This window comes from Lepisosteus platostomus, chromosome 12, assembly GCF_059453375.1.
Source record: "Lepisosteus platostomus isolate fLepPlt1 chromosome 12, fLepPlt1.hap1, whole genome shotgun sequence".
NCBI classification, from domain to species: Eukaryota; Metazoa; Chordata; class Actinopteri; order Semionotiformes; family Lepisosteidae; genus Lepisosteus; species Lepisosteus platostomus.
Genome location: NC_142622.1, coordinates 25,233,294 through 25,248,698, shown reverse-complemented (window position 1 = coordinate 25,248,698; position 15,405 = coordinate 25,233,294). Strand labels below are relative to the sequence as shown.

At 37.4% G+C, this 15,405-nt stretch overlaps 1 protein-coding gene across 1 annotated transcript in view; it reads left to right on the top strand.

Annotated features, from left to right (window-relative positions):
• Positions 1-15,405, top strand: part of itga9 (integrin, alpha 9) — a 159,632-nt gene that overhangs the window by 81,648 nt on the left and 62,579 nt on the right. The window contains exon 17 of the mRNA XM_088601479.1: positions 10,595-10,671. Within this exon, the coding sequence (XP_088457605.1) occupies positions 10,595-10,671 (77 nt within the window). The remainder of the gene's footprint in view (positions 1-10,594; positions 10,672-15,405) is intronic.

Genomic DNA, 15,405 nt, shown 5'->3' with positions numbered 1-15,405 from the left:
ACTTCCTGTGTCTGCTCTGCTCCTTGCTCAGCATTGAGGGTATGGATGTCCTGAGACCCGCCTAGCACCAGCTCATTCCTGTCCGTGGCCTGAGGGCATAGGTTTCTTACCGACATCATCTGACCCCCTGAGCCTGGACTAACCCCCCTGTTGCCCCTTTTACCGCCACACATAGGATCTTTATTGCTCTCCTTGTCATTCCATGGCTTGCCTTTCCGACATCCATGACACTATTGTTTTTCGTTGTACTATACTTGAATATTTAAATTATAATTGCATACACATAATAAAATGTAAATCATTATTACTGGAGATCTGTTAGATGTGAAGTTTTGAATTATATCTTTCTTGCAGAGTTACTGAGAAATATTTACTTTTCTGAAGATTTATTTTATAACCAGACACACTACCAAACCTGATAAGGGGGTCCATAACCTATGAGAAAGAAAGAAATGTTGGAGTCAGAGGTATGCAATAAAAAGTCATCTACATATAAGGACACTCTTGGCTCCGAGTCACTGCTGAACACACCCTGGAAAGTCAGACTGCAATTGAGGGATAATTCCTTATTGTGGGTTTAAGTGATCTGCCAAATATAGATGCTTTTAGGATTTGTTGCTTTTGAACATTGCTTTGAACTAATAACTCTTCTGAGGCATAAAGAACCATATTTTAATATTTTTGAAAATCAGAATGTGTATGTTAGAGACAAATCACAGCCTTTCTCCCACTCTTGTTTTCTACAATGCAAAGCTGAGATAGTTACATAAACAATTGAAGTCAAAGTCTGAACATTGGCAGATTTTGTTTGCTACAGCTGTCACATTAATTTAACTGTCTAGTTGTGCGTATATACAACAGATAAGATGGCTTAAAATAGAAACAATTAAACATTAAACTATGTAGATCAAGACAGAATATAATTTATACAGGACTTCTGGCCTGGTTCTTCTGTAGCATTGGGATGAAACATTAGCTAAGAGATACTGCTTCTATATGCCTTCCAGATGCTGTTAGATCCCTGTAGCTAAAAGATGCAATTCTTTGTTTATACTGGAAGGGATAGATTGTTTCAGGTTTCATTGTCAAACTGTCCACGATGTGAGCTTCATGATTTCTTGGTATTGTTACAGATAAAGTATATCAATCATTCTTTAAACCTTTGGGAATTTGTAGGAATTAAAAGGACCATACTATAGATCACCCTAATATGTGGACCGAGTGGAAGTTTTATTTTGAGGAGATACATATTTTCCATATTAAAACATCAAAACATATATACAGTTTACGGGTTAAGAGATTTATGATTGAAAGATGAATCAGAATAATCCATACGGTTTGGCAGACTTAAGTATTGCATATATTAAGTTTGGTGAAAATATACTAATCAATTGCTGTTACTCCATTTGTATTGCTTTACATGTGGCAGTTCTGAAAGTAAAATTGTTTGCTTCCTGTGACTTTTAGGTGGTATTACACCACTCCCTATACAAACTACGTGACATAACTGATTAATATAGGACTGTGTAATTACTGTGCGTTTCACTATATCTGTTACACTAGTGGAGGGTAAAGTAATTATTCTGTTCATTCTCGCATTGGGATCATATACTTCACATAAAACATTGGGATCTGCTTGCATCTGGTAAGGGAATGTGGTTGACCTCCAGCACCGAGGAGTTTGGTGCTGGCTTGACCTAGGGGGCAAAGTGAGTATCACGTCAGTTCTTTGCTGTAGTTTTGGTTTATCATTGAGCTATAGTTGTCATGGTCGACATCCCCTCCTCCAGAGTGTGCTCCAATCCTCTCTAGATAGTCCTTTTAATTATTACTTCCTGGTGTGTTTAGTTAAGTCGCTTATTTAAGTTTTCTTCCCCCAGCCTTCGGGGCTCAGCTGTGGAAAATGGTTGTCTCATGGCCCACCTATCACCAGTCTTCACGGAGAAGTTTGAGGGCATAGGCCAGTAGTAGTCACACTGACCTTCTGAGCCTGGGGCCTGGGATGAAGCCCCGTATTCCTGGTCCTTGTTTTTCCGTGTGTCGGTTCCTGTTTTGTCTTCAGATGGATCTCTCGATAATGGAAATATGGACTGTTTCTTGATTCCCCCTGTGGACCTGTCTGGATTTGTAGCAATGGATACCTACCCTTTACTTCTGCACGATATTCCCTATCATCACTGTGAGCACCAAAAAACCTTGTATGTCTTCCCTCAAATCCATTCTCTATTCCTTTCCGGATTTGCCGCCTCACATAGGGTCTTTTCATGACATACTGTTTCCATGGGAGCCTCTCCCGGCAACCACTAGCGCTAGGAGGCAGTATATCTCACAGGAAAGTTAGCTTTATTTCTATTTGAGCTGAAGTGAATGTATGTATGATAGTGCCTAGGTGAAACAGAGTTGTGCTTGTATTTCAAAAATGCCATCTTAAACCAGGGGAATTGAGTTCTCAGCAGCAACAATACTACAGTTATACCACAATAAGGGTGAAAAGTTTGGAGATCATGATGAGGGAAACAGCAAATATTTCTCAATGGAGTACACTGAACAAAAACTCTTTGTAGCACAAATACATGTTCACAATGCTATGGTGTATGACATCAGCTAACATACAGTATAAATAGCACAAAATGGTTTAGCAGGGAAGAATGGTGCTACAAAAACAGAAGCTAAACCTAATCTCTGTTATACATTAAACATATATTAAAACTGTTTGTTATCTAGTTCTTTTATTTCAATTGCCAAAATGAATTATGATAATAATGATATTTATTCACATGCAGTGGTCCCTGATAATTTTCTCAATTTTGCACTGCAATTAGTGGAGCACATTTCCACTAGCTAATATTCTGACTATGCCTCAGCTTTTAAGGGCATATTCTGAATTTATTATGTATTTTTACAGGAAGGAAACATAACAAGATATGTCCTTGTCTGCATATTGTCGAATACTTGTGTTACTTTAAATGCACTCATACTGTAGGCACAAATGTAAAGTTGGTTCTATAGGACAAAAAAATAAATAAAGAACCTGTTTTAATATTTTGCTTTCAGTAATATTTTAAAATAATCACTAAGGAAACTCAATATTTCACTTAAACATTTCAGAGATAAGCCTGGTACAAATCAGAAGATGGGTGTTAATTTGAGTATGCATCAGTGGCTGGTTGTTGCTTCTTCATAAGAAAGGAGAAATGTATGTCTTCTTTAATCCCTTAGAGCTACTTAAGCTAAATAAATCAATAAATTACAATGATTATTAGATAGAATCGTCTTAAAAGTGTTGAATGTGTCTCTTTCTGAGTTGCACTCAAATAGGCCAATAATAATGCGCACTTAAAATAACTTGTGTAAGGCTCAAATGTGGAGCTGCAACAGCTATTAAGGAACAAGTATAGGTTTATGGTATGCTAAAAACTAGAAAGAGGAAAAACACTTCAGCTGTGAAGCCTTCATCAAGTGCTCCTTTATAATCTATGATAGAACCCAAGACACATGGGAAATTAGTAACTAAAGAGCAAAGTATGTTCTGAATTTAGTTAAAATGCTTTATATTCTCCTTCTACAAAATTGCTGTAGAGTATCTCAATGTTATGGCTGTTGTGTTTTTCTTTCTTTTCAGCAAGGAATTAACCTCTGCTTGTTCTTGCAGTTTGTGCAATGAGTAAGATGCCCACTCAAACCAACAATTATATTCGTGTCTTGTTTAAAACTTTGGGGCACAGTTACAGCTATCAGTTAAAAGTAATCAAAATGTAAACCATTGTAAAACAATAATTCAGTTTTAAAACAGGAACAGATGTGTGTTTAAAATTCAAGATTAGGTCACACTAATAATCATAAGAAATCATAAAAAGTACATGTGTATAGCTGTTAATATTTTATAAAATGAACAATCAAATACATGAACAGATTAGCAAGCATAGTGGTATAATCCTTACACCATTGGCTATGCCATGAATAATATTTTAAGTGCTGTGTTGAGATATTAAAATTGGAAATGTGGCTCATATAACTTTGGAGTTGTTGGACGGAGTCACTTTACCATCTAGTACAGAAATAACATCAGTAAAACTGATCTGAAAGTCACCCAAGATTACGAGGTCGGTGATCAAGGCCCTGGTGCCGGGAATGCAAATCTTCGAACGCCGAACAAAGTTGTTTCGGTTTTCCATTTGCTTAGTGGATTTGTTTTCTTTTCATCTATGGAATTTTGAAGGATGATGAATTTATTTGGATAGCTCCCACCCCTTATATCTCCTTTCCATAACCTTTCTTCTTCTCTCCTGAATCCTTTCTCTCCTGAAGGATTAGCTGACACCTTTCTCACTTAATGCCAGTGCATTATGCCGCCATATACTGTAGGTATTTGTTTTTCTGGAGACTAAATTCATCACTTACTTTACAGACAGTTATCACCTTGTAGCCTGGTCTTCTTAGATTTAAAAAGCTAAATATGGTATGGTACTGTAGACCTCTAAGACAATTTGTTAATGAATGATTTTTAATCAAGTTGTAATTCTCACAGCATATTTTCCAGAATTATTTTTACAGCAGACATATTGTGGACATACTCAATAAGTAAAATTTAAATTAATGCTTTTCCCGGAATCCAGTACCATTGTGTTATTGTTAAATATTAGCAAATGTATATATTATTTACTAAATGTACTGTATATACTGTAGTAACACAGTCGGATGCTGGATGTTTGTGGAAGATGGCCATAGTTTATGGAAAGACAGCAGTATTAATAATGGGGAATAGTACTGTGTTCCTATTAGTTCTCATGTCTGTGTTCCAGTCCTGGTTTTTGTTTCACTAGTATCATTTTTGTCAGCCAGTCCATGTCCCAAAACTGCCATAGAAAGTTCCTCCTCCAGAATAATGCTCTTCAAGTTTTAGTCAGTCTAGAAATTTATCTTGTTCAGGAAACCAAGTAACAGGAAATGGTTAAAATGTCACAAAGGTTGTGAAACAGTCAAAAAAGTGATAATATGATAAAATACACATACACACTCAGGAAAATGTCAGAAAAATTACAGGTGCAAGTCTGTGTTGGGTCAGAAAAAAAATTAAATACAGAAGGGGGTGGTCTCTTACATTAACAACCACACAAGATGAATTTTTAATGACTAGTTTTACATCTCATCCAAAGGACAGCACCTGTTTACAGTATAGTGTCCTCATCACTATACTAGGGCATTAGGACCCACATAGACCGCAGGGTGAGCACCCCCTGCTGGCCCCACTAACACATCTTCCAGCAGCAACCTTAGTTTTTCCCAGGAGGTCTCCCATCCAGGTACTGACCAGGCTCACACCTGCTTATCTCAGTGGGTTGCTAGTTGTGAGTTGCAGGGGGATGTTTAGCATACAACCTCAATACAATGAATGGAATCATAAAATTAATATCTGGAAAGAATAATACTACAGTAAAATATTTCAATATAATTTATGATTAATCATAATTGATACTGTGTATAGAAAAAGATTGATCCAAGATCTCAGAGGAATAGCTTATTCATTGTTTGATAGAATAGATTTTTTGTCTTTCAGCTGTCTTTTTTGGGTCATATGCATGTTCCTTTGATACCATTTGTTTTTAGATAGAAATTGCTTAGCTTCAGTGAGTTTCTAGTTGTGAGTTGCAGGGTGATATGGCTGCTGGACTACACTGGAATTTCATTGTTTCAGTATTCAGTTGTCTTAGTGGAAACTTTAAACCTCATTGCCGGTTTTACATTGTAAATGTATTGTGGCAGTTTGTGTGAATTGGAAATCGACCTTTCTTGTGAAAAGCATGTGAACATTTACAGCAGTTATTGTTTGTTTCTGTGTCAGCAGACATTGTGGAATGTTGCAATGCTTATCTCTCATTATCAAGCTGCTTCAAATTAAACGAGCCGTCAAATAATCACGTAATCAGCTGTTGGAATATAATATAAAATATCTTTAATGATCAAGGACTGTTAAGCCCATTCTGTAACTGGTGATTAAACATCAAACTTAAGAGAAAGTAAACTGACAACATCTTTACAGCTTTACAGCATTAATGTTGAATACACTACTGTATCATCCACAAGCTCCTTCAGTAACAAGAATGAACAGCAATTAGGAAGAACCAAGCTTTAAAACTGTACATTATTAATTTAATAGGCTAACAATACATAGTCATATCTGTTTATTACTGTATATGTGACAAATCAACTTAATTTCAGAAATGATTTCAATGTCATTGTATGCAGTTATTCTTAAAAACCCACAATGAATGTCTATTTTTGGACATATAGCCAGTAAGAATAAAATCCACCTTAGATGCCTCTGAATGTCCATTCCCTGTACAGTAAAATTGAAATGCTCTTAAAGTCTCTTAAATAATTTATATTGAACTTGTCTTTTGGTGCAATTAAATGACATTAAGTATGTCAAGACTTTTCCTTAGATTGAATTGAGGTTTCAAATATGTAGCCACATTTGTGAATATATGTTTAGGCCTTAGTATTACAAGGAGGTTAGAAAGATGTTCCACCCCTTCTATTGTACAAATTGTATTGGCCTTGAGAAGGTAAGGGTTGAGTATAATTCTAATTAAACTGTTAATAAGTTATGTCTGAAGTAATACACTCAGGTTCTGAGGGTTGATTGTGTTCAGGTAAGTGTCACGATTGCTAACCCCTCCTCTTAAGGGCGCTCCAGCCCTTCCTTGTTATGCCCCATTGTCTGCACCTGGTCCCTAATCCCGCTCCCCCTTAAAAGCCAGACGCGGACCTTACTCCTGGTTCCTCATTGATTTCCACATCGTGAGAGCCCAGGGTCTTGCTGCGTCTGGCTCCGTTATGCTTTTATCTTCCAAGTTCCTAGTTCCTACTGTAGTTCTTAGTTCCCCTCGCCGGTTCCGATCTGGTTCCTGTTCCCCCCCCACCGGATGGATCGCCTGGTTACGGACTTCAGCCCTTGTTTTTGATTTCCCGTTTGGATTTCCTACATGGATTGTTCGCCTGGATTCACTTCCCCTGGACATCTGCACTGCATGGACATGCCCCCCGTCTCCAGACCCTTTTCCTGCATGACCGTTTTTCCCCTTGTGTCTTCACTATTCTGGATCGTGTCGTCCGCATAGGGCCCGGAAAGAACTGTACGTGACAGTAAGGAGGCGATTTTCAAACTTTGTTTTTATCAACAAAGAAAAATACAGTAAGGAACCATTGTGCCCTGTATATCAAGAAAACGATGCCTTCTTGCCATCATTATATTGGAGACAGGTGTTCACATTCAACAATTCATAAACTTACTAAATGTTTCATTCAAACAGAGTTCATCAATGATAGGTCTTATTCTTGGAGACCATGATTCATGACATCTTATTAATTTGGGAGGCCCAAGTGTGATGGACTGACCAGGAGTGTCTGGTTCCTAGAGAACTCCACTTGGAAAGATTGATGAAAGTCATTGATTCAAATCCTAGCCCTCACTTGCTGCCCTTTCTGCAGGCACATGCTAGCAAGACAGCTGCTCGTTTAACAATAGCTTTCTTGCAAGATGAGAATGTGACACTTACACCAAGGATGCCCAGCTCAACCGACTTGAACTGGAATGAACTGGGAAGATGTGTCACTCAGAGACAGTAATATAATGCTTTTATAGGCTCTACAATAACAATGGCACGGAATCCCACAAGAAAACATCTGCACTAATGTTCTACACATGTATCACAGATGTACAGCTTGTATTGTTTGCTATGGTAATGCCAGAGACTTCCACAGTAGACCCCTGCAGATCAATCCTGTGGATGACAAATGTTAGGCAGCAAAAAAACTATGCTACAAAAATATTAGTTTTCTGGTAATAACAGTGAATTTGTTGTAGTTATAAGGTGCTAAATCTGATGCTTACTACAGTGCCTTGCGAAAGTATTCGGCCCCCTTGAACTTTTCAACCTTTTGCCACATTTCAGGATTCAAACATAAAGATATACATTTTTTATTTTATGTGAAGAATCACCAACAAGTGGGACACAATTGTGAAGTGGAACGAAATCTATTGGATTTTTGAAACTTTTTTAACTAATAAAAAAATGAAAAGTGGGGCGTGCAAAATTATTCGGCCCCTTTACTTTCAGTGCAGCAAACTCACTCCAGAAGTTCAGCGAGGATCTCTGAATGATCCAATGTTGTCCTAAATGACTGATGGTGATAAATAGAATCCACCTGTGTGTAATCAAGTCTCTGTATAAATGCACCTGCTCTGTGATAGTCTCAAGGTTCTGTTGAAAGCGCAGAGAGCATCATGAAGACCAAGGAACACACCAGGCAGGTCCGTAATACTGTTGTGGAGAAGTTTAAAGCCGGATTTGGATACAAAAAGATTTCCCAAGCTTCAAACATCCCAAGGAGCACTGTGCAAGCCATCATCTTGAAATGGAAGGAGTATCAGACCACTGCAAATCTACCAAGACCTGGCCGTCCCTCTAAACTTTCAGCTCAGACAAGGAGAAGACTGATCAGAGATGCAGCCAAGAGGCCCATGATCACTCTGGATGAACTGCAGAGAACTACAGCTGAGGTGGGAGAGTCTGTCCATAGGACAACAATCAATCTTACACTGCACAAATCTGGCCTTTATGGAAGAGTGGCAAGAAGAAAGCCATTTCTCAAAGATATCCATAAAAAGTCTCGTCTAAAGTTTGCCACAAGCCACCTGGGAGACACCCCAAACATGTGGAAGAAGGTGCTCTGGTCAGATGAAACCAAAATCGAACTTTTTGGCCACAATGCAAAACGATATGTTTGGCGTAAAAGCAACACAGCTCATCACCCTCAACACACCATCCCCACTGTCAAACATGGTGGTGGCAGCATCATGGTTTGGGCCTGCTTTTCTTCAGCAGGGACAGGGAAGATGGTTAAAATTGAGGGGAAGATGGATGCAGCCAAATACAGGACCATTCTGGATGAAAACCTGTTGGAGTCTGCAAAAGACCTGAAACTGGGACGGAGATTTATCTTCCAACAAGACAATGATCCCAAACATACAGCAAAATCTACAAAGGAATGGTTCACAAATAAACGTATCCAGGTGTTTGAATGGCCAAGTCAAAGTCCAGACCTGAATCCAATCGAGAATCTGTGGAAAGAGCTGAAAACTGCTGTTCACAAACGCTCTCCATCCAACCTCACTGAGCTCGAGCTGTTTTGCAAGGAAGAATGGGCAAGAATTTCAGTCTCTCGATGTGCAAAACTGATAGAGACATACCCCAAGCGACTTGCAGCTGTAATCGCAGCAAAAGGTGGCTCTACAAAGTATTAACGCAAGGGGGCCGAATAATTTTGCACGCCCCACGTTTCATTTTTTTATTAGTTAAAAAAGTTTCAAAAATCCAATAGATTTCGTTCCACTTCACAATTGTGTCCCACTTGTTGGTGATTCTTCACATAAAATAAAGTATTTATATCTTTATGTTTGAAGCCTGAAATGTGGCAAAAGGTTGAAAAGTTCAAGGGGGCCGAATACTTTCGCAAGGCACTGTATATTAATTCAATTTTTTGTATCTGATCTTAATTTATATTTTTCACATGGAAAATGCTTATATCTGTAGTATAGCATATGCTGTAAAAATATGTTCTGTTTAGCACCAACACATCTTTGTAAAATTGTAACAGGTTTATATGTAATGTTAATGAATGTTATAAAATTGATAATTGTATTTGGAAACAATGGATCTTATGTTCAGTCTAACATTTGGGGCTGGTTCCCTAGAACTAAATAGACTATATTTTAATGTACAGAGCTGCAGAGGATTTTACCTGTTATTCTCATCAATACTGTTTTTCAATATATTCTTTGAAAACTGTGGAACAAGTAGCTACATTTTACAAGACAGTAAGCAAACTGTCAAAATGTGCTGTGCCACATTACATAATATAAATTTACTGGAAAATGTCAAGGGTGATTGCGTTTTCACTGTGCAAAAGCTATATGAAGTCATGAATCATTTTTGATTAAACAAAAACACACTCGCTTAGTTTACACAGGCTTTTCTTGTTTTATACTATATTTAATGCTATGAAAACAACTTATGCATAAAGTATGATGTTGTGTATATTTCTATTCAGTGATTGAATAAAACTGAACAGCTTTGAGAATGAACGTGAATAGTGCTATATCTGATAATCAGAAAGAAGTTTCTCTTTGTAGTGTTAGATACTGTACTGCCAGTGGGCTCACCCATCCTATTTGGATTATTTTTAAGTTGAATTAAACAGTCATGTTTGTTCATTGGTCTCATGCTTAATAATATCGAATATTGGTGCTGACAGATATTTAATTTACTGCCTCTGTGCAGCTAGTTATACACTTACTTGGAACTGTTCTGAAAAACTTCCCATTTAGATGGCATTGATACTAGAACATTTTACTGTAATGTGTGGCCATCTAATCTCAGTTAAATGAATTTATGTACGTGATAAAGCTGTGAAAACCCATTCACCTTCCCTGACCCCTTGAACTTTACAGTTATGGGAGCTATTGCAATGGTTACTGTATGTAACTGTAAACTGGTGGTTTCTGTTAAAACTTATGTTTTGTTTTTTTCAGACATGGTTTGAGAAGAACTGTTTATCTGATGACTGTGCTGCAGATCTCAGGCTGCTTGGAAAACTTTTGCTCTCTGGGTATGTCAGTTTTTGAGCTTCATGTGTTTTATGTTTCTTTGTCAAAGGAAAGGGACAGGGGTGGTGTCTGCAGTGTGCCACTTCTGAAACAATATTCCCATGACAAATCCTATTAAAAACCTTACCATTGTGTGTTGCTTTGTGGCTTAAAGATGTTGAACTGTACATGTGCCAATGATTGATCTCAGTGCTTTTCCACCTCTGTGCTATGATACAGTACCCTCACTCTGTGAGAATACACATTCTCAAAAACTAGGCACAGTCAAGACCTAGGTACAGTCTTGAGATGATGAACAATTGTATTGTATTTTTTTAATTGTGTTATTTTGATTTTAATGATCATACGTGTATCAAGCTCCATATTGAATTTAATAAGAAGCAAAGGTCTCAAAATTCACATTAGCCTAGTTTACCTGTTTTACTGTAACAATGGGAAAAGCCACCACAGTAAAGAACACAGTAGCATCCTTAGACCTGTAGGTACAGCATCATGTGTTAATTTTTAAATTCCAATATTTAGGTATTTGGACAACCTGTTGATGGACTGCCAAAACTGTTTAGGATTTAAAACATTTTTGACATATTTGATACTTATTTTAATTTACCGTAAAAATATTTTAGACTGCAATATATTAGTTTAGCTTTCATAATTTTAGAAGATTGAATTGCGGATAACAATACTGCAAAAATTCCTCTTATCTACTTTAGAGCTTTAGATGGTGCTTCCTTTGTGCTACTGTATTTGTTCTCTCATACTGCAGGTATTCAATTGCATATTGTCATGAATATAAAGAGTAAAACATTTTTTTTTCTTTACTTTGATTAATATTTCTTTTTAGAGCAGTTTGTTAGTAAGCCAGTGAAATGTGCTTCACTGTCTAGAACATTCACTTCTCTTCAGAGAAAACAAGCATTGTTATTATTGGAATCAAGACTTTTTAAAATGTAAAGGGTGGAAAATCAAAATATGTTTGCGTTTTACTATTTTTAGATGTTCAGAACATTTCTCACAATCAGGAAGGTCACTTCTTGATTGCATGGCACAGGTGCAGGGCGGAGAAGGATATTAATTCATTTTCCTGTTGCATGAAGAATTGGTTTGGGTTTTATTCATATTCATGAAGAACCTCAGACTACAGTGTGTTCTTTCCATATACTGTAATATACCTAGTGCACAGGTGGCAAATATTTGTCACATTTTTATGAATTGTAAATTGTGAATGCAGTATGTTTCTTAAGGAGAAGATGTTAGAAGACATTGTTACTAATCGATTCATGACAAATATCTTAGAAATATATTTCTAAATCAATAGAAAAAATGAAATTGTCAGATGTTGTGACAGTATACTTTTTTCTGTGGTTTGTTATTGTTTCTGCTTTAGTGGTATCATCATGACTTCTGACCTTTTATGTTAGCCACAATGAACTAAGTACAGTTTTATTCATCAGTATACACCTGAATGGTACTCTTAAGCTTGAAGCTCCTTTCCATTAGGTGATCTGATTGGAAGAAATAATTGGTCACATTGTCTGCCATTTTTGGGCCTTTTAGTAATCTAGCTCTACATGGTTTCATCCTCCTCATTATCTGTTTCACTTGATGCTGATGGCTGTGTAAAATCTGCTTTGGTCAACTCAGCAATTGCAGTTCAGTCAACCCTTGGTTATCGCTTTCATCAGTCTCTTCAAAGCTTTCCTGTCTGCTGTAATGGCTAATTTCACAATTCATTTCACTTCAGTGAGGATGTCAGGGAATCCTGTGAAATCATGGGAAAATGTGTTAGAATGTATGGTGTGTATACAGTAGCAGGCTTTGCAGGTAGAGATGTTCATTTAGCTGTCTGGCTGCACATTCAAGGTGGTTTTAGGTGGTAGTAATACAATTTCAACATTTGTATGAGTAAACTTGAGGTTACTGGGGCCTCTTGAAGCATCATCTAGGATTAATAGTACTTTGAAGGCCAGAATTTTTAAGCTTAGAAAGTATTCCTTTTTGTGGTTGAAACAATTGCTGAAGGAGTCCATTAATGCTTGTGCAGTGTTCCAATTCCCCTTGTTAGCTTTCCAGCAGAAGGAAATGATTCTTGTTTTGTCAAGATGAGCAGGGGTTTAAGATGGGGTAAATGCTGAGAAATAAGAATAAAGGAACTATCCTACAGATAGTAGCTGTGCACCGTTGGCTCTGCAGCCTATGGTTCCTGTTGTATTGAGCAGGATTACTATTGCAGCAACACATCATCAGTAGGATTAGATTTACCTGTCTAATGATGTTCTAAATCGTGTTCATGGGTATTAATGGGTAAACAACCCAAGGCTTGCTTATTTCTGCTTCACAGTGGCAGAGCCAATATCTGATAATCAAAAACTGAAATTTCTATGAACACTTCTCTGTCACAAGTCAGTTATGCCTGTGGTAAATATTCGGACACTTTTGCATTTCAACTTCCAGTGACAGTATTTGTGCTTGGAAATTAAAGTGCAGATTGGAGGGGACTTCCTGAACAAGCTAATTTTCTCACAGTTAAACAGTTTTTTGGGGCTTTTAGTGCTCTAGAAGCTTAATGGTTGTCTTATGTAGATCTTACCAGTCACTGCACATTGTGGAGAAACTTAAATGCTTTTTAAAACTGTTAAATTAGCATGTATCAGCTTCAAAGTCTACTTCCTCCACACTCTTCACTATGTTTACATGATGCTCTTAGATGCATAGAGCCTTCTTCTGGATAACCGGTCCTCTTGGCAAGAGTGGCAAGATTGATCACAATTAAGCAGAATTTACAAAGGCAATGCCAAAGTTAGCCCAATGTTAACTGGACATCTTCAGGATGGGCAGTGAAACCGAAACCAGAAACTACACTAAACAGCATTTAAAACCAAGAACAGGGGGCATTTCCTTACACAAAGGGTTGTGGGAAGGGAGTATGGATCATGCTACCCAGCCATGCTGTTGAATTTATAATCATGCCTTCTTTTAAGAGCCGTCTGGATGGGTTTCTTTGATCATTTGGTTATTAACAACCACACAGACTAGACAGGCAAAATGTCCCCTTCATGTGTAACTGTTCTTCTGTTCTTATGAAACTTGTTATCCAGGAGAGGAAGTCTTTGATTAATCTCTGAAAAGAGAAGTCTTCATGTGGTAAGTTTACAGAAAGAAGCAGGATGGTGTAATTAGGAAAGGCTGGCCACAGCCTGGACAGCTCTTTTAGTGGGTGTGTTTTTCCAGCCTTGCCCCATATTGCCATTTATTATCCCAGGCACAGCTATCAGAAACTATCTGAAATCTAAATAAACATTTTTTTCAAAATTCCAAGAGTTTACAGAGTACTGATACACCCAAGCAAATTGTAGATTGAATTTACTTTACTTTCAGTGAACCAATCAGGTATCAATCACTGAGGTATAGTTCAACAAAGTTCATTAAACAAAAGACATTTCTGAATAACATTGTCTCAAAATAGGGTTCCAATGTATTACATGCTAATGTTTGCATATTATGTGCTTAATATTTCATTTTTACTTATATAATTAAGTTAAAATCAAATAGAAAGCACATTTCTGGAATTTGTGATGATACCAGATCAACAAACAGATTTGAATAAGCAGTATCTTTCTGATGGAGAGATTCTGTTTTGCCAGGTTTTGGATAGTTTATATCAGACAGTGACCTTTAATTTTCCTTCCTAACAGGGAACTGTGTATGGGTTTTCCATTCAATTTAAACCAGATTTTGACATGATGCCCAGAATGGAGCAGAGATTTGTATTGCTTGTACAAATAACATCACCTTATCAGTAAAGTGCCCCTGCTTGTCATGGTTGATGTAGCGTATCTGTGGATATCTCTGAAAAACAGAGGATTAGACCTCAGGTACAGTTGTGTTTTCCTAATAGATTTATGTAAGCCCTGCTAGCACACTTTCAGAACATGCCTGAGGGACACTAATGAAGGAGTTGCTGTAGGTTGTTAGGGTTGGTATAGATTTTGAATAAGAACTTATGAGCAAAGTCACAGTAGTTTTTTGAGGGCGATGAATAGTTGAAACCTTAAATTATTTAAAATAATTTTCAAAAGCTTTTATTTTTATAAGTCAATACATGCAGTATGAGATCTGGTGACCCAGTAAATCATATCATTGTACATTGTGCTTTGGGGAGTATGATGATTGAAGATTAACAGCAGTTGATCGATGGTTAGCAGCCACTACCCTGTTAGGGTCACATAAGATAATGTAGTACTGTATGTCACTACCTAGCATTCACACAAGCTGCAAAGAGATTAATATATTTTTAAACAGCTGCAGGAAATTCATCCATCCATTTTCTAACTGTTTCATGCAATTCAGGGTCACAGGGGAGCTGAAATCTGTCCTAACAGGCAGCAGGATACATCCTAGACAGGACGCCAATTCACAAACAGGCACACACCCAGGCCAAATTCCCCAGAAGCCAATTAACCTGCCAGTACACTTTTGGACTGTGGGGAAAACCTACACTAACATGGGGCGAACTTACAAACTTCAAACAGATACTACAACAGGTGCAGGGTTGAACCCAGGGTCCTAGCACTGCAAGGCAACAATGGTAGCCACTGTGCCACCCCAAAGGGCATGCCATCATTTATCATGATAATTCAAAATTTTAATTTCCTTGAAGATGGCAACAGGTATTATTGATATGGTACAGGATTTCTTTTCAGATAAGTTAGTAAATACCTAACTAGATCAGTAACCTA